We start from the raw sequence: 24,930 nt of genomic DNA, 5'->3' as shown, positions 1-24,930 counted from the left end.
CTAAAAATACCACAGTCATTTTGCCCTCCCCTAGTGCTCTCTAGGGTTTGATTGATTGATTGAAAAGTTTATTAACAGCTTGTATATTGGGTACAGTACAGTACAGCTCAAAACATACAATTGTTAAGGGGATGCAGACCAGAGAAAGACTTTCGTCTTAGACTTGTTTACATCAGGGTCCCCCATTTCCAATTCATCATGTCCATTTCCAATTCATCATGAAGTATGGATATTTTATATTGGTATAGCAATATTTAATACTCAGACTTTGTATTTTATTACATGTGATACATTGTATATTAATAAGGGCTGTTTTGTGACCTGTAGTCAACTAACAAATCAAATGTGTAGCAGTTTGTAAATGCATTCATTCAAATGTATGCAATAATTATGTGAGCTCAATAGAAGCAGTACAAAAATATAGTTTATTTTTCATTATATGCTATCTACATATATATATTCTGAGATAAAATGTCAAGGTAAAGAATGTGTCTAATTTTAAATACAGTATTACATTAGGCTTTCTTAAAAGCACTTATTTTGAAAACAAACTGGTAAAAAAAAACACAATAAGGAAAGAACCTTAAAATATTGTGAACCCAATGTTCAGTCATTTATAGGCCTACTGGTGGTCTGCTACTCTGCTTATAATTGGTTCAATACAAAGGTTGCTAAATTCGCACATTTACTTGTTATGTTATTGAAGTTATTAGGGCTTAAAATAACCGACTCTATTTCTTTCTTCCATTAATTGTTTAAGCTTCTACTGAACTTCAACAGTTATACAGAAGCAATACATTGTGCTTTAAAGTACGTTTATTATATTATATTATAACGGTAGTACCAGAGGTTAATCTCATTGCTTGTCTAAACAATGTCCATCATGCGCGCCTCTAAATCCTTATACTGAGTCACTTAGCTGTTATACCTGACCACTCAATGGAAACCCACTCTCTCCCAGTAGGGTATGATATTTCGGTGTGTCTGACGGCCCGTGAATGCAGCATCACACCCTAATTTTTCCCAACATCCGGGACCTTTGAAGCCGCTAGTGTGTGTGTAAACTAGGTGAGGAGGGCAGTGGAGAGCGGTGGAAAGGCGGACTGATGACAGCTGTCAGTGTGGACAAAAACACTACTAATCTCTGACGAGAAGCCGAATGGCTCGCCCCTAAACCTCCAGGAGAAAAGGGACAACTCCTTGGCAGTATCGCGGGTTATTTAAAGGTGTCGCGAAGGTAACGTTATATTTTTGGGATAGGGAATAAGACGGGAGTATCAGTGCCAGTTTGCCCTGTCTGCCTCTCAGGAGAGTCGAGGTTAGCCCCACTGGCTATCCAAGCTAACTCCCAAGCTAAAGTGGTCAGCTAGCCTAGCCTTGACTCCCAGAGATTGTGTTCGGTGCTGGGGGTCATTGCTGTAGAAAGGACATGTGTGGATCCATGGTGTGGATATGTCTCGTTTTTGCTAAGCGCTAGCTTCAGCGGTAGCGGAGGAAGAACCTAGAAGGGTAGCGAACTTTTAAATGAGGGTTTTGTTAAGATGAAATGCTAGTTAGCACTCTTAGTTAGCTTACCATTGAACTGGCTAATTCTAGTCAACGTTAACGTCAGTATAATTAGCTATTGTTAGCTAAGGCTAACAGGGCATAAACCTTACTTTGGCGTAACTTTGCTAGCTAAGGTGAGTATATTACTATCCGTTTACCCTAATGGACATGGGACTGTACTGGAAGCTTTGGGAATGTTTGGAAAACCGACCGCGTAAGCGCCAATGACTCATAAAGTTAACCATAGCTGAAGTTGAATGATTAACGTTAACTAATAGTTACGCATCAACCTGTTTTGAATTGACAAAGGATTATCCGTATTCATTTGTTTGTTAGCCAGCGTTTCTGAAGGGGTCACACTGGTTATTTTGAGCTATGGATCCAAGGGTTTCAGATCATCAGACGTCTTCAAGGAGTGCTCATGCTTCGCTTGGGTCCTCTGACTCAGCTGGGTCTCAAACTAGGCGTTTTCCCCCTGTCTTTACCAGCCAGCCGCGGTGCTCTTTTGTCTGGGTGATCTGCAAACTTTGATATTTCCTGAACGTCTATCAAATACATACCATGTGGATGATGCAGAATACTATAATACCATCTAATGATAATCAGGTTTCAGATCAGTTAAAAATGTATAGCTTAATGTTCTTATACGATCCTTAGACCTCATTACCTGTTGTTTAACGTAATGCTATGTTTGCTATAAAGCTGCAGTTGTTCTGCATGCCATTTAAAGATTGGTTGATGTCAGCCATAACTGATCCAAAGCTATGTAAGAGCCATTCATAAGTGTGGTTGCTTGAATGGAAACAAGAGATGGGTAGTGTGTTGGTTGTTAGAGAGATCAGAGTGCATACAACCGTACACAATAAAATGTTGAAACTGGAGAATGGACCTGTGCTATTATGTTCGTTCACACATGGCTTTGTTTAAGTACCATTCATAAGTGTTCTTTGTGTTTCTTGTTTATCCTCGTAGGTGAAAACACACAGTTCTGTGTATCTTCTGGACTTACACGTCATCGCTGGAGCTATAGTTGCAGGCAACATGGGGACACAAGGCTCTGGTAGAAAGCGTGCTCCACTGAAAGACCGCTTCTCAGCAGAAGATGAAGCCTTGAGTAGCATAGCCCGGGAGGTAAGAACAAACTGCATCACATGTCTTTCCATTTTGGAGCAAAGTACACTGGATCTAGGCCATATTCTTCATCATTGTTCTATTCATGCATTGCTTAATCCATGCGAATATGATTTTCTAACTCATTGTCTTGATTATACTCATTTAGATAATGGTTTAGGCATATGTAGAGGAATGATTTGTCAGTCTCAGATGGCCTTCATTTGTTCAGCAGCATCATCATATTTTTAACAAAAGGGAACATGGCTACTAGATTATTGGAACCATTATGTGCACTCAGGGTTGGCTGACACTGCACTGTGGATGGAAGAGAAACCTTTTAAGATCAAATCTATGTGGAATGTATTTCCAAAGATAGATATGTATATGTAGGCTGTTTCCGGGTGCATCGATAGTCCATGTTGTGTCATTACCTTAACCAAAAGAGTGCTTTGGTGAGTGTTATACTATTTAATTGTGTCACGTTTTTCTTGAAATGTATGAAATTGTCATATTCGTAGATAGAGAAAACTATCCAAATAGATTTTGAGCATTTAACTTAGAATACTTTACAGTTTATTAGGATTTTTCTTTCAGACTTGTTGCTTTTGAGCACACATGGATTATTTCTTAAACAGGGAGCAGGTTAGGAATGACATACAAAGTATAACCTAGTAGATATGTCAACACCCATGTTAAGTGAGACAGAAACAGGTATTTATTACGCTATCAATTATGTTGATGTGTAACGTGGTCAAAGTTGGGTCAGTGGGCTTTGGAAAGCTGCTTAAATGTGGATATTCAGGTCCTGTTGGATCATTTGAGTTTCAGCCAAAGTGAGTAGAGACAGCTGGTTTGGACCAGAGAGAGACTGACTTAACTTGTAGTGTTTTGGTTTGGGGGGGAAAAACACTGGCAGAGCAGAGAAGCAACCTAGCCTGTAACGACATGCCCTGGGATTATTCCATTTAGTCAAACCGCAGGGCTGCCATTCCTTTGCCTTTCTTTCAGAGTGAGTTCACTAACATCATGAAATGGAAAGCTCAGTTTTCAGAGTGTAATGACCTTTATGCTAGTGAGGTGAAAAAGCCACCTTGTTTGAAAACTTTAGATTTTTCAAATAAAACACTGGTTAAAACTTGAAATGCATTCATATTTGCACTAAGAATGCTTGATCCATCCACTAAGCACAAGGCTCCATTTGCTCTCTTTATAGTCATGCAGGCCAATCATAGAAACATGAGTCATCTGACCCTCCCAGTCAGGTCCTAAATGTGAATCTCTTTGTGGAGCGAAGAAAGATTAGATCAACTGTTCAGGGAGTTCATTGGGTCAGTGTCTAACGTGTTGCCAATCAAAACACTCCAAAACAAACATTCAAATCACAGCAGCCTTGTGTTGTCCGTTGCTGTTTAAGAAACAAGGCTCAAGCCTGCCTGTGCTTGGCACGGATCACTGCTGAGAATGACTGTGAATTTGAGCCTGCACCGTCACCAGCCCTCTCAGTTCTGAGGCCTCTTACATTACTGGGAGTCAAACCCTTTGAATACCAGCAGCTTGCTAAGAAATATTACAGTGTTGAAACTAGATGAACATCTCATACCTGTCGCCCAACTGATTAGGATCTAAGGGAAGCGCCATCGGCAATCATTGAAGCAATCATTGACTCACTTCAGTATACAGAGGGTGTGTGTGGAAGCTATAGTTCATAGTTCATATTCTCCTATTTGTGATATCAACAGGTCATTATTGCAATGGAGAGTGAAACACTTTCATTTCCGTGTACGGTTAGGACACTGTTCAGACTTCAGAAAACAAAGCAGCTATGTAAGCTTCCTTCTGCAAATGATGGACAAGGACTATCACATTGTCCTGACTTCCTTCCTTGATAATGCAAGCTTTCTAACGGTATTTGGTTTTAGTTTTTTTTTATACATTTAAAGTGTATTTTTGTTGTTGTACTAAAAGCAAGCAATCGAGGACAGTCTAATGTCATTTTTATGTTGGACAAGGGACTCAAAGGTTAGTCAGTTACATATGTTGTTGGTCGAACGCACTTATTGTAAGTCGCTTTGGATAAAAGCGTCAGCTAAATGCAATGTAATGTAAAAAAAATGTAATAGTGTAGAGCAGGGGAGTGAACCTAGAGTGACTGCACTGGCCTTTATTTAAAGCTATCTATGTGTTTAAACAAATGTAATCAAATTATTAGGAGCCACTTTTACTAACTTTAATGCTGCGGTGCCTTTTTGGTGATCAGTATGTAGGGAAAGTTGAGTTGAATTGGCAATAAGCTGTGTCTAGTTATTGCTAGAGAGAATTCTGAGTTGATGTATTATTGAGGATCAAACACGTATCAAACACTTTCCACTGATATATCTATTGTAAGCTAGTTTCCTTTTTTCATTTGTAGAGCAATGAGCTCATACATACAGCAATAATGAAACTGATAATGCTTTTTCTTACTTACAATTTGTCCTTTTATTGGTTTGTAATGTTTGTTGAACACTGCACTTTTTGTTTCAGTTTTAAAATTGCAGTATACTGTTAAAATATTTGAATAGTTCCTTTTTCTGTTGATTACCTTTATCCTGAGGTCTTACTTTTTTAACCAACGTTCTTTTACTTACAGATATTAAACACCAAAATGGATGAATCCATACATGTCATTGGAGCTACCCTAACAAGGGTATAATTATGAATTGATCGTACTCTAAGTGCATACGCAATTCAGTGTTGGGAGGGTTCCAGGTGATCTCATGTTGGCTTTCTGGACTTTTATTGCTCAGAGTGCTGGAGGTGTGTGTGATGGTGAACTTCTGGTGCTCAGGTTACCCCTCCTAGCCCCATGATACGGCTGGGGGCCGGACGGTCCGGGCTATAGATAGGACGGAGACAGAGAGCTCAGCTGTGCTGCTGTGAGAGCGGGTCACACTGTCAGACAGCTCAACAGGTGCAGAGCACAGGGACAGCCGGCGCTCTTCCTCATGTGCTCCCTCTTCTTCAGACAGCTTTACTTCCCTTTTCACATTGTATAAAGTTTCATTGTATTTTTACATGCAGTTTGTTTTCTTATCTTATTCACACACAAAACGAATCACAATTATTTAATGATACAGTATTTCCTCTTTCATTCTTTCTCAGTGAAGAAAATGACATTTAAAATATGGGTTTTATTCTGTCATTTGAAAGTCATGGTTTCACATTTTTGGAAGGAAAGTTAAGTAAGATCAAAGTCTCATTCTAAAACAAGATGGATATTATAGATAACTAAAACTATATTCTGTCTTAGTGCATTCTGATCACTTCCTCCTCATGTTGATATCTTTCTAACTTAGCTTCAGTAACATGTTTGTCTGTTACTAAATAGTTTTTAACATTAACGAGGTTGAAAACTCCCTTTTACACAACACTAGGTGTTCAGGCAAAAAATAACATGAATTTGTGTGGTTGTTCCGCGTTATATAAAACAGTATTGCAGGCTAATATTGAAAGAGGAATAGTCTATAACCCACAGGCCTTCTATTCTGGCAGAGCAGAAATTGCTGGAATGCTGACAGTGTTTGTCTGCAGCGAGATACTGTACACACCACACGCTGTATTTATGGACTGTCTTTTAGTAAGCGATAAGGCTTCATGAGCAAGTGGGCCATTCTTTGTTGGTGGGATGTTCAGAATATGTAAGGAATGTAAATGGTAATACGGACGTAATGGAAGGTTTGTCTGCAGTCACCTGTGTGACTCCTCAGGGCTGTGTGGGAGCTCGCCTAAATTAGCCTTCTGTACTCTGTCAAATGAGCACTTGTTATATTCTGACTTGTCGCAGTCAAAAATATGTAGTCCCTATTGTCACAGGAGAGAGGATTGAGTTCACTTTGGCTTGTTTGTACTTCCTAATGTTAAGCTACTGTTGTTGCAAAATGGCCTCCATGTTTACCGACCCAGCATAACCACACTATTGTGACGCTTTGTTTTCTCTTGATCCTGTGCTTCTCTGTCAGTTTGTTTGTGCACTACTGGCATCTCCCCTGTGAGGCCTTTAAATCAGCCCTCCTGAAACTGATGGTTAGCACATGTTGTTGGTGATGAGGCATCCCAAGCATTCACTGTGGACAGGACTTACAGAGCCGTGGCTCACACACGAAACTGGTCTACAAGGGCACACAGTACAGAATGAACTCTGTTGTGCTGAGTAGAACATTTTACAGAGGAAAAATTCAACTTCTCAGGTGGACACAATATGTGGATGAGTCACTGTCGTTGAGTTACCTCAAATGTATCTTTGGTTTTCTTAACTGCAGTTCCGTGATGGACTAAATATATGGTGATACCGGTGATATATGTATATATATATTGGCCAACATTTTTGCTAGTTTTTCTCAAAAGAAACTATTTTCTATTACAGTAAATACATTTTGTATCAGTAGAACAGGTATTATAGACTTGAATCATTATACTGATGCTTCACATAACTGCCCTTTCAAGCAATATTTAATATCCAAGAAAACAAAGCAGTCAACAATAAATTATTCAAACAATAAACTGTACATCCGTACCATAGATGAGAGCAACCCATCCAGGTACTTTCCCTCTACGTTATACGCCGCTGCCCTTTTTGGGTGAAAATATCTCCTGTCCTTTAACTGGTGGTAAATACAAATTCTGAGGTCTTTACCAATCCCATAAAAAAATTATGAAAAGACTTCCATTTGATATCTACACGGAGCCCTGATGTAATAGTCCATCAGGCAAACAATTACACATGTCATTGTACATCGCTGATTGGCGTCTATATGCCAGAATTGAAAGCAATAGATTTTTTTTCAATCTAAGTGGCACACACTTAAACTGGGATTTGTCAGTTTATATTTTAATGCAGCTTCTACATTCATTACCTCGACTTTTCATATTTTACAGTTAACTTTGAGGATTGACCTCATTAGCATAATAATTTAGCTGTGATGAGGTGTTTCCCAGACATATGGTATCGACAGACCGATTCTTTGTTTTCACCGGAAAGTGGGCGGGGCCATCATTTTGCCGCTGTTCTTATCTATAAAGTCAATGTCCTCATGAAAAGGTTTGTTGATAAAGTACTTGTCCAGGAAGCTTGGCTCTTTTTAGGTCTAGACAACCACACTTAAGCACACAAGGAAATCAACGTCGGCCTTTTCCACGTTTTCTTACAGGAAACAAATGACTTGAGTACTTCAATGTGATCCTGTGAATTCTCCAGTTTTTTTAATGAAGCCCTTTGTGTTTATCCCTTGCGCTTGTTGGGGCGTGACTCAGGGAAAGGCTTGTTTATCATATTTCTCTCATGGCTAACAAGTGTGTTCATGTTTTGTTTCACAGGCGGAGGCGAGGCTTGCAGCCAAGCGGGCGGCTCGGGCCGAGGCCAGGGATATTCGAATGAGGGAACTTGAACGGCAGCAAAAAGAGGTATACAACACGAAGTGGACGTGATTCGCTGAGATGCACTGTCACCATTATTCAACTCATCGAGCCAGTTTGTGTAAAGCCCCACAACTGCTGCTGTTAGCTGCACATTCTACATGGAGATGGAACTTTATTTCTCCTATTTTTGTATTTGTTGAGCTGCTCTTCTGCCTTGATAGTCACCGGTGCAGAGAAGCTATTTGGCTTTATGCCTTGAGAAACACTTTTAGATATATCTGACTGTACACATACCCACAGTAAAAGTGCTGCATGTCCACAGATGAAACCAAACGCTCTATTCTTGAAGTGAATGTCACCCCGTTTTTTAACGTTTCAGCATTTCTTTAAGTGAAGTATGATGTTTTTCCTGGCACTTCCTCCCTCTGTCCAGCGTTCTTACCACACGTCATCCAGCAGTAGCAACAAAAAATGGGGTCAGATCCACCAGTGGATGGTAGGCGAGAGTATTGCACTAGCACAGCCTGTTGTGTGGGATTGAGTCCCAGTCAAGCCTGACCATAGAGCTACACTTGACTCACAGACAACACTGAACCTCACTGTGGAAATGTGCCGCAGCAGTGCGTTTGCTTCAGAGACGCTGTAGTGTGTGGCTGTGTGTGTATTTGTAGCGCCAGCATTGGCCTTCGACTTTCTTTAGGTTGGGTGAGTCTGCATGCAAGAAGGTGCTTTGTGTTACTCCTCTAACTCCAGGCTACTTAGAAAGGATGGATGCTTTTGAATGTTTATGAACAACCTTTGCATGGGATTTATCTTTATGCGTGTTGGTGTTTTTACAAGAAGCAGAGATTTTCATTTTGTGCCGTTATGTTGCCTTTTGGAAAAAAACAGATGAGACCAAAATGTGCAATATATAAGCTGTTGTTGTATATCATTAGTCTCGCTGCAGGATAACATTTCCAAATGTTTATAACAACCATTTGGTTATACACATGATGACCGAAGTAGTTTTGCATGGTTTGGGCTTTTGAATAGCAACTGCTGAGTTTTGCAGCGACCTTACTCACCCCTGAGCCTCTCTACTTTCTCTCTATAATCTTTTCAAACGTTTCCTTCCTCCCTCCAGGCTGACTCAGACAAAGCCAGAGGCTCTAGTAGTAGTATATCCAGCAGCAGCAGTCATCGCCGGGTCTGTATCTCCCCAACACACTTCCTCTTTGTCTGTATTTCCTGTCTTCTTTCCTCTTTAATTCTGCACTTAATAACTCATCACACATGTTCCTCTCTCTGTCTGCCTTTCTGCTGTGACTCCATGTTTCCACATGGGCAGGGGCTGGATGATGATGTCATGTCGGTCCGCAGCTACAGGGTGCGTAATGCATAATAAACCCCTGCCAGTTTTATTAAGACTGCTCTCTCATAGATGTGATGTGAGAAAGCCATTGTTCTTCTTAGGAATGCACTTATTAAAGTAAAGCATTTGGGTGAAATACTTGTATTGGTAGTGTTCATTTGCGTCAGTCTAAAATAGTTGGCCAAGTTAAGATTTCCCCTTACCTTTGCTTCTGTTTTTTTATTTAAAGTCAACCTCATCATCAGTACGGGACGTTGGGTCTAAGAGTCGATCCAGTTCCCTTAGAAGAGATCCGTTGGTGCGTTGTGTATGCATGTGTGTGAGATGATGTGTGGATTTTGGAAACTGAGTGAATACCTGGAGTCTCAGCATGTACTTCAGGTCTGGCTAACTTTGTGGTGCTAAGCAGAATTCACTTAGATGGATGACCTAGGATGTGCTTAGAAGCTAAAAAGATTTTTGATTTAATGTTTATTTCGTGTGTTTTTTTTATACGCAAGTTACCTTGGTCCCCTTTCATATCAGACATTCATTGATTAGAGTAGGGCTGCTCAATTAATCGTATTTTAATCGCGATTACCATTATGGCTTGCAACGATTACGAAAACAACGTAATCGAAATAAAACAATTATTTTTTTATTATTATTTTTTTTGGTTTTTCAGTTGAAATATACTTAAAGTTCAGGGTAATCAACTGTTCAAAACATACTGTTTCTCCAATAAATGGATGTTTTCAAAGTCAATGAATAATCGCATTTAATAATCGCAATTACAATTATTGACCCAAATAATCGAGATTATGATTTTTGCCATAATCTAGCAGCCCTAGATTAGAGATGAAGTTATATCTAAAAGGAGATGTAACATTAAGATTACTTTTTTTAGACAATCATCTGTTTTTCCACATTGAATCTCTCCTTATCTTTCTAAAGGGAAATGCAGTCTTTCTGTAGGACACTACATTTGATTTAGAATTGTAAGCATTTAAAGACCTGGAAATGTATGACAAGTCATTAGTGCATTTATCACCTATATGTTGTCAAAACATGCCAGAGCTGTTTTCAGCACTATTACTTAGGGAATGTCTACAATAGTTCATACAAAAATGTGATGTTGCATTCTGTAAGATCTTTATACAAACCTTATAATGGGCACAGTGCCTCTATCAAAAGCTTTTGTACCTTTTACTGTGGCCTTGGTAGGGTGTACAAAACAAATGGTTTGTTTGATCTGTAGATGTGTTGGAGGACTTGTTGCCTGTTGAACAACTAACCTATTGTTAGTGAGGAACACGTGTGTTGCCAGTGAACAGCTAACAGCAACCCAACAGCCTATCAGGTGTTTGATCTTCTGATTATAATTATTGTGACTCCTGTCCTCTCTTCAGTCTGATGCCCTCTCCACTAGCTCCGCCCTCAAGACTTCCCGCTCCACTGTATGTACCTGTGTGATCTGTTGATCACTGCTTATACGCTTCTTCAAGTCATTTTGTATACTTGTTTCTTTTCCTTTTTTTAATCATTTTTCTCTGGGCTGATTAGAGTTCTGTGTACAATGACCTGCAAGGCCATAAAAGGTCTTCATCCAGCTCCTCGAGGAAGGACCTCCTGGTCAGTTTACCCCCGTACTGTTTTCTGCTGCCTTAAGCATGGAGGCAGTGGAGACTAATAATAGTGGCTTGCGGTGGTGATTTACTGTTGATCGACTTTGCCCCTGATAAATATTGACTATTTGTTGTGAAGCAGATGTTGACCGATCCGTGTTGAAAGTGTCTGAATAATGTATTAGTCTGACACTTGAGGATAAATATGCCATTGTTTGGTTGAGGTCATATTATGTCACTACCCTTCTAGGCTGGACTTTACCACGATCAAAGGAACTACACCAGCCTCACGAAGACCAAACCAACGCCTCCGTCCTCCACCTCCACCTCCACTTCCACCTATACTCCTCGGGTCGGTCCCCTGAAAGTCCTGTCCAACATTTTTACACAAACAAGTTAATGTGGTTAAAGACACTCCGTGAAACCAGAGTCGGTTCAGGCAGTATATTCGTACCTGCATGGTCTAGTTTATTGGACAGTTATATGCGTTACAGCTTGTTATATAACTGCGATAAGAGATGTTGTTTGTGTTATAACATAATCAAATAAAAGAGGGTCATTGTTTGCAGCTAGTGTAGCTCTCTATGATAAAACAGTTCTTGTGATCATTTGACTTTATGTAAAGGACTTGCTTTAGGTGGTTATCCTCCATCTGTATTAAAACAGTCGATAGGGACATCGTCACATGACCTCACTTCTCAACACTTTCCACGGTAAATATAAAAGGGTCTGCAAACATTTATCCTGTTTCCACTTCCGCAGCTCTTTAGTCTCTCTCACTTCACATTCCCACTCCAGCTTTCCTCTGTCCTCTAATCTGACATTTCCCTGATCCCATCCTCCCTGACAGGCCACCACTTCCTCCTCCTCCTCCACCACTGGCACGGCGCTGCCTCGTAGCTACAGCATGGTCAGTTTCTCTCTGCACGCCTCTGGTTACCTTCAGCATTTCACATTCTTCCTCTCTTGTGGCCACATACATCTGATAGGATGCCCAGGTTGGCGGGGACTTTATATATTTAGCTCCTGGACACAGAACACTTGTTGGTGTCCAGACATGTGTGCTTCACTGAGATAAGGCAGAGGTTTGCATGAAGCCAGGGCTTTTGTTGTAGAGCACTGAAATAAATGGCCTACTTGAAGTTGGAAATACAGTGTTTCTGTTTATTGAATGGCCCAGATAAAAGTCAGTACACCAAATAAACTTAGCTACTACGTCAAAGACTCATGTGCCCTCTTGTGATCTGCTTCATTGTCTCCCACGTGTGTCCTCAGGCCTCTATTGGCGACGACGCCGGCCTTTACGGCTCGGGGCAAAGTTCAAGAGCCGTAAGTTGTTCTGGGTGTTTGTTAAACAGCGTTTTAGTCACCACCACTGCAGCTAAACTAGCGTGTTTTGCCTGTCCTCCTCCCACCACCACAGCCCTCTGAATTGAGCTGGTACTCCTCTGGAGCCGGCTCCACCCGCAGCAGCCCTGTGGTGAGCACCTAAAAACCACCGCCCTCCTGCATGGTTTCAACAAACACCACACGCTGGTGCCTTTCTATTAACACGCTTATCATACCCCCATGCCTCACTCCTGCTAGGGACATGTGTTGGTCAGCCATCCCGACCAACTTGCTTTAGGGATTAGCATTTTTAAATTGAAATAAAAGTGTGTGAATTGACGATTTTTTGTTTTTTGTAGCGAGGCAGATGTTGTCTTGTCTCCCTTAGTGCTGCTTTTGACATATGGTCCTAATTGCATGAATTGGCATTACTTTAAAGGGGCCCTATTATGCTAATTTTCAGGTTCATATCGTAATGTGTGTCTCTACTGGGACATGTCTCCATGCTTTAATGTTCCAAAAGCGCTTTATTTTTCTCATACTGCCTGTACTGCAGCACCTCTTTTCACCCTCTGTCTGAAACCAGAGTCTGCTCTGATTGGTCAGCTGGCCAGCTCTGTTGTGATTGATCAACCGCTTAGAGATGTCCTGCCCCTTAGCCTATCACTTACAATGTATTGGAGCGCTAGCAAATAGAGAAGAGACTATGTTCCGGAAGTAAACAAAGAAGTCCAACTAAGGTGTTTCAGGCGGGGGGGGGGGGGGGGTGGTGGTGGTGGTTGGAGAGAAACTCCTTCTGGCATGAACTGATGATTTTAGCCTAGAAGACCATTTCACAAAAACCTATATAACACATTACAGGAAAGGGAAAGCCCCAAAAAGCATAATGGGGCCCATTTAAGAGTGTTAGCGTCTCGGGAGCAATCCAATATTCAGTTTAGCACAGTGCTATCTATTTTCTATAGATTGCTGTTTGAACAAGAAATGTGTGTGGGTGTTTGAGAAAGCCTTTGGCATGCAGCCATCTTACATTACTTCAACTCCTCATCTTGTGTGTGTGTGTTTTTATATGTACGTGTGGGTGTTCCTCTCAGTCTTCTTCAGATGATGACACTGTCAGCAGCGTGTCCCAGGAGCGTGTCAACCGAGGCCGCAGGGACAGTGTGGTGAGCTGTAGGGACTGATGCTGTACTACTAGTTGATAATCTAATAATCAAACCTTTTTTATTTTATTAAAATAAGCTGCATAACAGCCTCAGATTAATACCTCATCATTTGTCACAACACAACCATGCGTTTTGAGTTCCCTTAATGCCTAATCTTTGTTTCCTCCTACGATTCTTCACCTTTGGCTCTCTGTTATTCTTTATTTCTGTGCCTCTATCCCTCTCTTCTTCATCCTGCGTGTGTTCCGAGCAGTCGTCTGACTTCTCCGACATTAGTGAGTCGGCTGCTGATTATTTCAGCCGCACCAACCGAAGAGGCAGTATTGTGTCTGACCTCGATGATCTGAGCATTCCAGATCTTGACAGTGTAAGTTTTACGACAGCGGTTTGGAGAGTGCAGTGTGCAACCCCAGAGATGCATGATTACAAATAACACTTGGTTTTCAAAACTCATACCACAGTGTGTTTTTATGGACTCTACATAAGTGGTGTAAGAGTACAGCTGATTTGGCTGCCGTGTTGCAGCAGCATGGATGTGGAAAATCTTCTTTAATGGAGTGTGAATCACTCAGTGTTACATTGCTCGTTTGGTTGTCAACTGTTTGTGGTCTGTGAACATGCAGCACTTATCCCAGCCGTGTATTAACTCTTGGACTAACTCCCTGATTTACAGACGAAGAAACGGCTCCAGGCATGACAACACAGGACGCGTGATCTCAAAATAATCTTTTATCTATGTTTGAATATTTCTTCTCTTTCTTTCAGCTGGATGAAAAATGTGACAAGCAGTATTCAGATTTTAGTCGGGTGAGTGCACCATCATTTATGCTTTTTACTTTTACTCAAACAGGCAATGAAGCGGTCAGTGGGTTTAATCTCATACTGAACTATAAATAGATTTTTGTAATGCCACATTAGGAAGCTACCAAGTAACCAATCAGGGATGCAAACTTGTCACCTTTCGGCGAAATTCGCCGTTTTGAATCCAAAATAGGTCGTTTGTGTGATTCATGTAGCTCTGCAATAAAAATATTGTTGGGGTATGGGGGGGTCTGGGACCCGGAGTAATCTGCGGCCGCGAGCTGTTATGTGCCATCATGACACGCATGGTGTTCTTTTTTTATATATTATAATGCAGCGCGAGCTGTGTGCTCGAGTCTTCCTGCCTGTCTGCTCTGCTCATGGATGTATTAAGGCTCTGCTGCTCCGCGATGATGGTCTAGCTTCAGCAGCCACATGAACTGTGCGGTCCGGAGTCACTGTGGTACAGACTGGACCGCTGGTGAACAGCTGTTAGAACGGGCCGTTCAGGTGTTCAGAGCAGAGCTCCCTGTCGGAGCTGCAGAGCGTGATGTAAACTGAAAAGTTTTTCTGTCGCAATATTATCGTTGAGCTAGCTAACTAGCATACATTGTCACTATCTGCTAACGTTAGCTTTAGCCTTCGTTTTCTAATAGTTTTTTTTTCATAGGCTATAAACGGAGGTGGTATAAGTACACAGATCTTGTACTTGAGTAAAAGTAGAAGCACTCAGATCTTGTACTTGATTAAAAGCAGAAGTACTCAGATCTTGTACTTGATTAAAAGCAGAAATACTCAGATCTTGTACTTGAGTAAAAGTAGAAGTACACAGATCTTGTACTTGAGTAAAAGTAGAAGCACTCAGATCTTGTACTTGAGTAAAAGTAGAAGCACTCAGATCTTGTACTTGATTAAAAGTAGAAGTACTCAGATCTTGTACTTGAGTAAAAGTAGAAGTACTCAGGTCTTGTACTTGAGTAAAAGTAGAAGTACCAGAGTGTAGGAATACTCTGTTAGTAAAAATACTGCATTCAAAATGTTCCTCAAGTAAAAGTAGAAAAGTATTCTCATCAAAATATAGTGAAAGTAGCGACAGTAAAAGTAGTCACTGTGCAGACTGGTCCATTTCAGAATACTATATATGATATGTTTTATAATGATTGATCATGAAAGTGTTCTCAAAGCTGGTAAAGGTGCAGCTAGTTTGAATGACTTTGTATTCTGCAGGGTAGCTTGTGGATTTACTCCAGGTGGAACTAAAGTCTGATTCAACACTTGATTATATTTCACATCATTCATCCACATCTGTAAAGTAACTAAAGGTATTAAATACATGTAGTGGAGGAAAAGTACACCATGTACCTCTGAACTGTAGAGGAGAAGAAGAACAAAGTAGCAAAACATTGAAATACTTAAATAAAATACAAGTATCTCAAAATTGTACCCAAGTATAGTACTTGAGTTTATGAACTTAGTTACTTTACACCAGATGCCATAAAGATAGAAAGACTAAGCCTTGCACAGAGGCATGAAAATACATTTTCAAAATGCTCAACAGTGCTGCCAAAATTATAAACTGACTGCTACACAATTAAAATAAATGCTTTTCTATATTTCTACTAGATGTGACTCTTTAGCGTTTCTGTTATTATTAACACTGCTGCTTTAGTTGTTCTGACTGCTAACATCCTGTTATTCCTCATTTTAAAGCCGATATTCCGTGGGGTCGGGGGCTCGGGTCCTTGTCACCTTTTCCATACCTGATGAGTTTGCATCCCTGCACAATACAAAAGTATTATCTGGGTTTTATACACAAAGTTTAGTAGCAAAACACTTGAACACGTGACAGGAGGATTTCAATTTGGGGGGGTCAATTAAAAGTAGGGTTTTTTTGGTACTTGGTCAGTGTACTACAGACGATGGCAGTCTTGGATATTAGTTTATTGTCTATGCTTGATTTAGCACATTCCCACCTCTTAAACCTGCTGTCAGAAAGCATTTTCAGAAGAATAACAGAAGCCTGTATCTCTGATATTAAAAGCACCAGAATCCTTTGACAACAAAATGTACTGCGCAGATCCCAGAGATGAAAAGGTTCTTCTTCTTGTCTATTAACAACTGGAAGAGCTTTTACATACTCAAGTCAGCATTCAAACACAGAGGCTTCCATAAAAGATGCATCATCAGGTTGCTGGTTAACCACCGCCTCGATCGGTTAGTTAGTTAGTTAGTTTAATTGTGTGACTTTGATTCATCTCAAACCAACCACGTAAAACACGAAAGTACCGCTTCAAGCGATCAGTGCGATCACTTTGAGAGCCCGGCGGCATCACATGATGTTGTGAATGTGTTGCATTGTGCAGCAGTTTGTATGTGTTTTTGTTCCTGACTAATGTTCTGTGGTTTTCTGTCTTCTCAGCCATCCTCCCGATGCGCCACCCCAGGCCTCTCAGTGGCCGCGTTGGCGTCGCTGGGCGGCTCGTCGTCACGGCGGGGCAGCACGGACACGGGGAGCATCTATGACGCCGACACCAGTCTGAGTGAACTTAGGGTAAGGTGTACAACACACACACTGTCACCCTTCTATTACTGCAGCTGAACAAACTGGAAAGAAAATAGCATGTGGATTCAATTTGACTTGCTGTAGTTGCCATAAATCACATGATCATCAAGCTAAGATGCTAATTCACATGTTCTGTATATATCTGTCCCTTCTTCATATGAAGCTCCCACAGCGTTTCTTCTGTTGTGTCCTCCCTGCTGTTTCTGCTTCTTTCCTTACGGATGTGACATGTTCCCTGAGGTGTTCCTTATTTCTGGGTGCGCTGGCCATGTGTCTGCCAGCTGGGTTGTTTTTGCAGCACGGGTGCTTTGTTATCTCTCCTTGATACCCCCCCCCCTGACTCTCTGATACCCCGGTTCACCCCAACCATTCCTCCCATCTGCTCTACAGGATATCTATGAACTTAAGGACCAGATTCAGGATGTAGAAGGGCGGTACATGCAAGGGCTTAAAGAGCTGAAGGTAGAGGGGCTTGAGCTCGCAGCATGCCTTCTCTTTTTCTCTGGGAGCAGTATGGCACCACTACCACCCCCCCCCCCCCCTCCTGTAGCTCCTAACACCACAGCCCTGTCTTTGCGTGCTCCCAGTCTGAATTACGTAATGATCCTTCTTTTTGCATGATCTTCCCTCCACTTCCTGTTTTGATCCAACTCACTGCTTGTGGCCTGACACGAAGACACTCCCACAATTCCACTGGGTTCAAAGTTGTCCGCAGAAGAGTTAAAATGCTCCACCTGCTGACAGATAACAGTCATGCACAGTGTTGGGTGGCCTTCTGGCTGTCCCTTTCACTTTCTCATGTGTCTTTATAGATACAAGTAGTTTACTAACCAATTAGTCCTTGTTGGCTTGTTCTTGGTAGAGTTTGACACAGCTAATGCACTTTTAGCTTTAGACTCTTTTAGATGTTATTGTCCACTTTTGGTTCTCTCTTTCAGATCCCTTTTTCACACCATCGCCTTGTTTCACTAAAGAAAGTGACTCGACGCATTCTTATAACTGCAGGATTAACTCGCACCACATTATTAGTCCTCCATTTAAAATAGAATAATACCACAAATGGGTTAGAATGATGCCTTAACCTATTCTTACATTGGGAAATACAAAAATACGTGTTTAGTGTGTGTTTTTCATGATTAAACCAGAAACCCCACCTGGTGCATGTTCTGTAGGTGAGCTGTGCTTTTACTGCTTATTAACATGCTCCAACCTTTATCAGGAGTCACTTGCAGAGGTGGAGGAGAAGTATAAGAAAGCCATGGTATCGAACGCACAGCTGGACAACGACAAAGGCAACTTCATCTACCAGGTGGACACACTAAAGGACGTCATCGAGGAGATGGAGGAACAAATGTCCGAGATGAAGAGGGAGCTGGAAGACAAGTCAAAGGTAATGCATCTTCAAAGAAAGCTTATTCTAAATCAATGTCATTAAGGTACATTTACAAATGATCATACGTCCGTGTTTCCAGGACCTAGAAAGACAAAAGCACACGTGTTCGGTCCTGCAGCATAAACAAGACGAGCTGAAAGAGGGAATCCGCCAGAGAGATGAGCTTATAGAGGTAAGACTGTTTCTGTGACCACATCACACTGCTCTCCCTCAGCACTGTGAAAGGTGTCGCTGCAGAGGAGCCTCTGTTCTGCAGGAACTTGATAAGGATTGATTGGCACCGGCCTGCCTCTGAGGGTCCTCCCTTTTCCCTTCTGACATTCAGCTCCGTTTCCTATCTGACTCTGAACACTATCATTCATTGCTTTCTCAGCATTTTCTCCTCAATGGAGTCTCTTCTTACCCGTTTCACCTGCTCCTATCTCTCATTTCTGTCTCTCACATCAGGGTTTCCGTTTCCAGGATAACCATCCGGCCCAATTGTCCTGGTTATCTGTGTTTTTGTAACTATTGCTGCCTCAGGTTGAGCCGTTGATCCATGTTTGGTCCTTACTGCAGCGGCCAAGGTTCAAATCTGACCTGGGCCCCTTTGCTGCACATCGCCCACTCGCTCTTTTCCATTTCTGTCTATCTGCACTTCAAATAGAATGAAAAGCCCCAAAAATGATCCTTAAAAAAGTGTAAACATTTGATCAGCCGGCTAAATAAAGAATGATATCACACGTTATGTGATATTTTTGTTGAAAAGCAGGTTGCTTTTGCTTATACATTCAATTCCAAATCGAGGCAGGCTCCATGGAGGAGGTGGACCCTTTGCAGAGCAGACGTTAATATTTGCCAGTCTCTCTCTCTCTCTCTTATTTACATTTTTCACACGAGGGTCCTTTAAACAGAAGTTGCCAATACGGAACTCTAACAGACTTCATGGCAATGAGAATACTGACAGTTTGGTTTCTTTCTCTACATGGATTTGGTATGTTGCTGAGCTTACGTGACTCAATCCCAAGCATACTCAGTTTCCAGTTGTTAACTAACCCACATTACCAAACCAAGTAAATAAAGCACATTTTACAGAACTCGGTCCAAAAACAGCCAGTTAAAACATTCTGCTAAAGACCCTCTTTGTTACGTCTTTAATAACTGAGGGGAGATTTTCCCGGTTAAGAAAAGCAGTAATCACAGCAGGACAACGGAGACCCTGATGTGTCTGTGTTTATGTACATATTCCCTTGTTTTGTCTTTGTTCCATCCAATATTTCCTATTCTCTTCTTATCCTGTATTGTGCCGCCTCTCCACGCCGCTGCAGGAGAGCCAGCGAATGCAGACTAAGTTAGACGCCCTCACCAGAGAGGTGTTTGACCTGCAGGAAACCATAAACTGGAAGGACAAAAAGATCGGGGTAGGAGGTCCCCTCGGGTGCTCTGACAGAGCATGGGGGGCAAAAGAGGGCTGGGCCTTTCCCGACCTTTAGACACGGTGTACCCCCCTCTTTTGCCTCTCATGCTGTCTCTGCATGATGGAGACCCTTTAGGCTTTACCTGGACATGTTTACTCTCACAGTTTGGAAGTGTGCATGTCCAAATAACAGCTTTTGGTTTGGATCCTGTGACCCCGGCTAACAATGCAAGCGCACCAGCACCACGTTGAAGCTTACTGTGACATAGTACACATAAATACTACATAAATGTAGGATAATCAAGTGAATTACAATTGTAAAGAAGTAGTATCCACATATTCAGGCATGATATGCATGGTACACGTGTGGATCTGTTAATTTGTTAGGTAATAGAGGTCCAAGTAAATAAAGCATAATGATTATATTGTTAATTTTAGAAAGTCAAACCGATCTACCTCCCAACATCTTCCTTCCCTTTCCTCCTCCACACCTTTGAACGTTGTCATCTGTGTGTTTGTTTCTACATCCTCGATGTGCATGTGTGTGCACGGTGATGTCCTCCTGTAGCACGTGGTGTCGCATGTCTGTCCTCCAGAGTCCTTCCAACTTCTCCTCTGCCTCTTTCTCCTCTTCCTCTCCGTGTGTGTGGCCAGGCCCTAGAGAGGCAGAAAGAGTACTTTGATTGCGTTAGGAGTGAGAGAGACGAGCTCAGAGGTGAGCTTTCTGACATCAAGGGGAAGGCCAAAGCAGGAGAGGTACGTCTTCCTTAAGGGAAACAACATGCTGGCCAAAATCAACTTTTTATGTATTCTTCTGTTGGAACTAAACAAGTTATGCACTTCTGCTTCTTTGTTTTCATTTCATTTTATTTTGTAATACTTGCTGGTTTTCCCGAAGCCATGTTGCTCACCTGACCCTGCCTGCAGTGCACTATGGGACATTAAGGCTGCATTTGTTATTTATTGAGTGTATTGTCAATTCAAATGGTGTCGTCTTGCATATGACTGCACAACAGATATAGAATGCTTTTCTAAAAACTGAGACTCGACATAAAGTGAAAGTATTCTGACAAATGTATTGATTAGGAAAATCCTGACACATGCTGCTTTCAAATAATACAAAGTGTTTTTATTTTGGGCCTTTAGGGTTTGGTTAATGCACCTCCAGGAGGGTACATTTAAAAAAATGTTGTTGACATTTCAATATACTACAATATACTATATAGCAGCAACCGATAATTAACTGGCATATGTTGTAGCAGATACAATAACCACTGCTACTTTTATAAGTGTGTGTATGCTACAAAAATCATGAGAATTACGTCTTATTACTAATTAAATATGATCTGTGTCATCACAGATAGCTCCTGTGGCATCATGCTGCTGGTGGAGATGAAAGGCTGCTTGATTTCTGCCTCAAAGTCCACAAAAGTTCAGCTAATTTTAAGATGCATAGCTAATTGAGCAAAGCCGTCACCTGCAAAAACAAAGTACTCTTTAACCCACTCATAATAATATTTCTTTAGCATAACTAACGGCATATAGCTGTACAGAGCAGACTGTGTGAGTTAGGATAGGGCAGGGAGTTGGCTGGGAGCAGCGCGGTCGAAGAAGTCACATCTCAGTGAGATCATGTTCTCTGTTTTACAGGACTCTAGTCAAATATACCCTCACTCCTCTGTGGCCTCTCTGATCCAAAGTCCCTGTGTGTGTATGGAGCTCATCCTCATATAAACGGTGACCTAGAGAGCAGGGAAATCACAACTCAGCCATGCTCCACATTATTATTATTAGACGTCGATAATATGCTGAGATTAAATAATTACATAATAATGATCAGCCAGTCATATATTGTGCATCTATATATTGTGCATCCTTACATTTGACCAAACATAGAGCAATGACTTTTCAGTACTTTGTGCAGACCCTTGTTATTTATTTTAGGCTGTACTTTTGCAAGGGTTTACCTAATCAAATCACATTAATATTCCAAAAAGATTGCACATAAAATTAAATGAATAAAAATAAGGCATTCAATTAAAGGAAAAACATATTCATTGAAAATGTTCGTATACATTTTAAAAAGGATATTCCGGTGTGCAACCATCTTACTACTAGGTAAAGGCTTTACAAAAACTCAAATTAAACAAAAAATAAGAAATGTAAATGTCTTAAGTGAACTACAAATACCCTTTTAACAGAATAACATATATTACTCATGTTGGGTACCTTTAACATACCTATTAACAGATTTTCACATGGACACTCTTCAACCTCTGACACACAGATGACTCTATGCTTATATTATCTTTGCAGTTTAACAATACTTATAGGACAACATTACAAAGCATGTAAGGTAACAAATAGGTTGTTTCTTTTGGATTTTCTCCACAAAGTAGGCTATGTTTGGTGGGGGGGGTTTGCGTTATAGAAGAAGTGAGCCGGTCCTCAGTAAGGTGTGTTCTCTCGCCACAGAAACACGGGCTGGTCATCATCCCCGACGGAACACCCAATGGAGATGTGAACCACGAGCCTCTGTCCTCGGGGATCACGGTGGTCTCCCAGGAGGCCGCGCAGGTGCTGGAGTCTGCCGGGGAGGGTCCTTTGGGTGAGTCACGGAAAGCATTCTGTTTACACACGTTCCTAAATCTAAGAGGTGTGTAAAGCAAGACCGAGTCCTTAAACCTGGGAAATGCTAGCAAGTGGCTAACTGAGACTTTTAAACACATTAGCCACCTTTAGCTTGGCGGTGGTGATGTGAAGTCATATGACCGTGATGTAGTTAGTTTGTAGCCTAATGGGAGCCTTTTTCTCTCAGCTGTTGCATTTACACTTTAACATTTGAGTGTGTGTTAAAATCTTAATGTGTGGAGATTACACGATAAGTCAAACAAGTCATACAAATGTGTTTGCCACTAATCTTATCTTCTGATATACACAAATACAATCTTTGTTAGCCCTTGCGAGCTAACTTCCAGGTTGGCCGAATATATAGTCATCCCTGCACCACTTCATTTAGATGTAAGACATTTATAAACAAGTGACTGTTTTAGCACGCTGGACACACTCCAGTTCACTCGGCTTGACTTCTTAAATTGCCTGAGCTTAATGTGTTTTCCATCTTGTCCGTAGATGTCAGACTACGTAAGTTGGCGGAGGAGAAAGATGAACTGTTGGCTCAGATCAGGAAGCTGAAGAACCAGCTGGAGGAGGAGAGGCAGAAGCACTCAAAGATGGACAGCGCATACACAGACGGAGAGAGGATGGAGAACGGTACAGACCTGCACATCATCGAGATGCAGAGTAAGTAGGTCCAGCACAACAACACATTTGAACACTTATTTTTGTATTTTTTAAACTCACCGGTTGGTGTTTCTGTCTGCAGGAGATTCCAACAGACAGATGAGTGAATACAAATTCAAGCTTTCTAAAGCAGAACAGGAATTAGGAACAATGGAACAAAATGTAAGTGAAAAGAAAAGCTCTTTTCAAACCGATTTCTAAAAGTAGTACATTTCAGGGCTCTAATTCATCAAGTCTTTCTTTTATGTGTCCGTTTTCCAGATCAACAGACTTGAAGGGCAAGTGTCCAGATACAAGGCATCAGCTGATAGTTCAGAGAAAGTAGAAGACGAACTCAAAACAGAAAAACGGCGACTTCAACGAGAGGTAAAGACTTTGTCAAATGAAACGGTAAAAGAAGAAGTTTAGAGTGTAACACCCCCCCCCCCCTCTGTTCCCCCGCAGCTGCGCATGGCTCTGGATAAGAACGAGGAGATGGAGATGACCAACAACCACCTAGTGAAGCGCCTGGAGAAGATGAAGGCCAACAGGAACGCCCTCCTGTCGCAGCAGTGAGGCAGCGTCACCACAGAAGCCCTTAAACTCGCACCTCAGACCTCTGACTGCCATATTGTGTCTGGAGCACATTTCCATTTTTAGCCGTAACACTTTTGAGATTTGTAGCTAACCAAAAACACTTTAAAAACGAAAAACAAGGTGTAGCACAGGCGACAAACGGAACTGTGTCTTCTCTTTTTTTGTTTAAAACGGAAGCGTTGGTTTTGCCTGGCAAGCCGCCGCTGCTTTGGGAGGAATGACTCGGAAACAAACTAATACAACTATTAAGTTGCTGGGAGATACATCTGAGGAAATCTCTAATCACTACTTAATCTTCAGAGCTTTGTACTGCGTCTTGTTATCCACAGATCTCCTCTCTGGCTGGGTGCTTGGCTGTACTCTTTGGTTTTTTTGATAAGTTGCATGAATGAATATTATGATGCTTTTTAAACTTTTCAACTGTCACGGCTGCTCCGCCCCGCCGCACCTTCCCGGCTTCCCCTCACAGTGAAGTGCCTTTTCACACTCGGAGATCGGGGGTCCGCACGGCTCCACGGAAAAAACAATAATCGTTTTAACAGGTACAGAATGATGTATTTAAAAAAGGTGCAGTCATTATTTGCAATGTATGTAGAACCAACTGTGTCTGCTGCGGTTTCATTGAACATGTTCAAATATTTAAAAGATTTCTTGAGAATAAATGTAATTTACAGAACTGTGTATACAATCTGAATCTTTATTTTGTTCAGTGTGCAGTTTGGCTTTTTACCGTTGTAGTATCATTATACTCTGTATTGTTCATTTTGCATTGGTTTCCGGAAGATGAACCCTCAGTTGCTATTTCATAAGACAGGAAAATACTTTTGCAGGTTCTTCATTTAAAGCAGGCATATTATGCTGTAGCTAGCTCCACCCGCAGCAGCCCTAAAGGTGAGCACCTACAAACCACCGCCCTCCTGCATGGTTTCAACCAACACCACACGCTGGTGCCTTTCTGTTAACACGCTTATCATACCCCCATGCCTCACTCCTGCTCGGGTCATGTGTTGGTCAGCCATCCCGAAGTGACTACCTCTTGCTTTAGGGAACAGCATTGTTCAGTTGACATTTAAAAGGGGTGAAATTAGGTATTTCTTTTGCAATTCTGCAAGTTGTTGTTGTAGCAAGGCTGAGGTTGTCTTGTTTCACTTAGCGCTGTTTTTGACTTATGGTCCTGATTGCATTACTTTAAAGGGGCCCTATCATGCTCATTTTCAGGTTCATATTTGTATTGTGTGTCTCGACTGTGACATGTCTCCATGCTTTAATGTTCAAAAAGCTCTTTATTTTTCTCACACTGCCTGTGCTGCAGCACCTCTTTTCACCCTCTGTCTGAAACCAGAGCCCAGTCTGCTCTGATTGGTTAGCTGGCTGGCTCTGTTGTGATTGG

The 24,930-nt window shown here is 41.5% G+C and overlaps 1 protein-coding gene across 14 annotated transcripts; it reads left to right on the top strand.

Moving 5' to 3' along the window:
• The first annotated feature begins 1,018 nt into the window (after positions 1 to 1,018).
• On the top strand, positions 1,019 to 24,221 carry lrrfip2 (leucine rich repeat (in FLII) interacting protein 2). Of its 14 annotated transcripts, XM_034225927.1 has the most exons (27): positions 1,559 to 2,061; positions 2,521 to 2,679; positions 8,014 to 8,100; positions 8,489 to 8,551; positions 9,182 to 9,244; positions 9,386 to 9,424; positions 9,639 to 9,707; positions 10,798 to 10,845; positions 10,952 to 11,020; positions 11,264 to 11,365; positions 11,864 to 11,923; positions 12,289 to 12,342; positions 12,437 to 12,493; positions 13,437 to 13,508; positions 13,762 to 13,875; positions 14,274 to 14,315; positions 16,729 to 16,860; positions 17,263 to 17,334; positions 18,092 to 18,262; positions 18,345 to 18,437; positions 19,573 to 19,665; positions 20,316 to 20,417; positions 22,137 to 22,269; positions 22,794 to 22,964; positions 23,047 to 23,126; positions 23,226 to 23,330; positions 23,409 to 24,221. In XM_034225927.1, the coding sequence occupies exons 1-27, from the start codon at positions 1,924 to 1,926 to the stop codon at positions 23,517 to 23,519; spliced, it is 2,499 nt and encodes an 832-aa protein (XP_034081818.1). In that variant the 5' UTR covers positions 1,559 to 1,923; the 3' UTR covers positions 23,520 to 24,221. The 14 variants fall into 14 exon arrangements, with proteins under 14 accessions (XP_034081836.1, XP_034081902.1, XP_034081846.1 ...); XM_034225945.1 differs by lacking the exon at positions 1,559 to 2,061 and adding an exon at positions 1,019 to 1,237 and having other exon boundaries at positions 9,182 to 9,424; XM_034225955.1 differs by lacking the exon at positions 1,559 to 2,061 and adding an exon at positions 1,289 to 1,509 and having other exon boundaries at positions 9,182 to 9,424.
• Positions 24,222 to 24,930: the final 709 nt, after the last annotated feature.

The sequence above is a fragment of the Gymnodraco acuticeps genome, unplaced genomic scaffold (assembly GCF_902827175.1).
Source record: "Gymnodraco acuticeps unplaced genomic scaffold, fGymAcu1.1, whole genome shotgun sequence".
NCBI classification, from domain to species: Eukaryota; Metazoa; Chordata; class Actinopteri; order Perciformes; family Bathydraconidae; genus Gymnodraco; species Gymnodraco acuticeps.
Note: the sequence above shows the minus strand (reverse complement) of the source record. Positions and strands in the feature narration are given on the sequence as shown.

Coding starts and splice junctions, on each gene's coding strand:
- lrrfip2 (XM_034225911.1), top strand. CDS start 1,924: ATGGATCCAAGGGTTTCAGATCATCAGACGTCTTCAAGGAGTGCTCAT. Junction 2,062..2,520: donor CGCGGTGCTCTTTTGTCTGG/GTGATCTGCAAA, acceptor TTATCCTCGTAG/GTGAAAACACACAGTTCTGT. Junction 17,335..18,091: donor AAGGGCTTAAAGAGCTGAAG/GTAGAGGGGCTT, acceptor AACCTTTATCAG/GAGTCACTTGCAGAGGTGGA.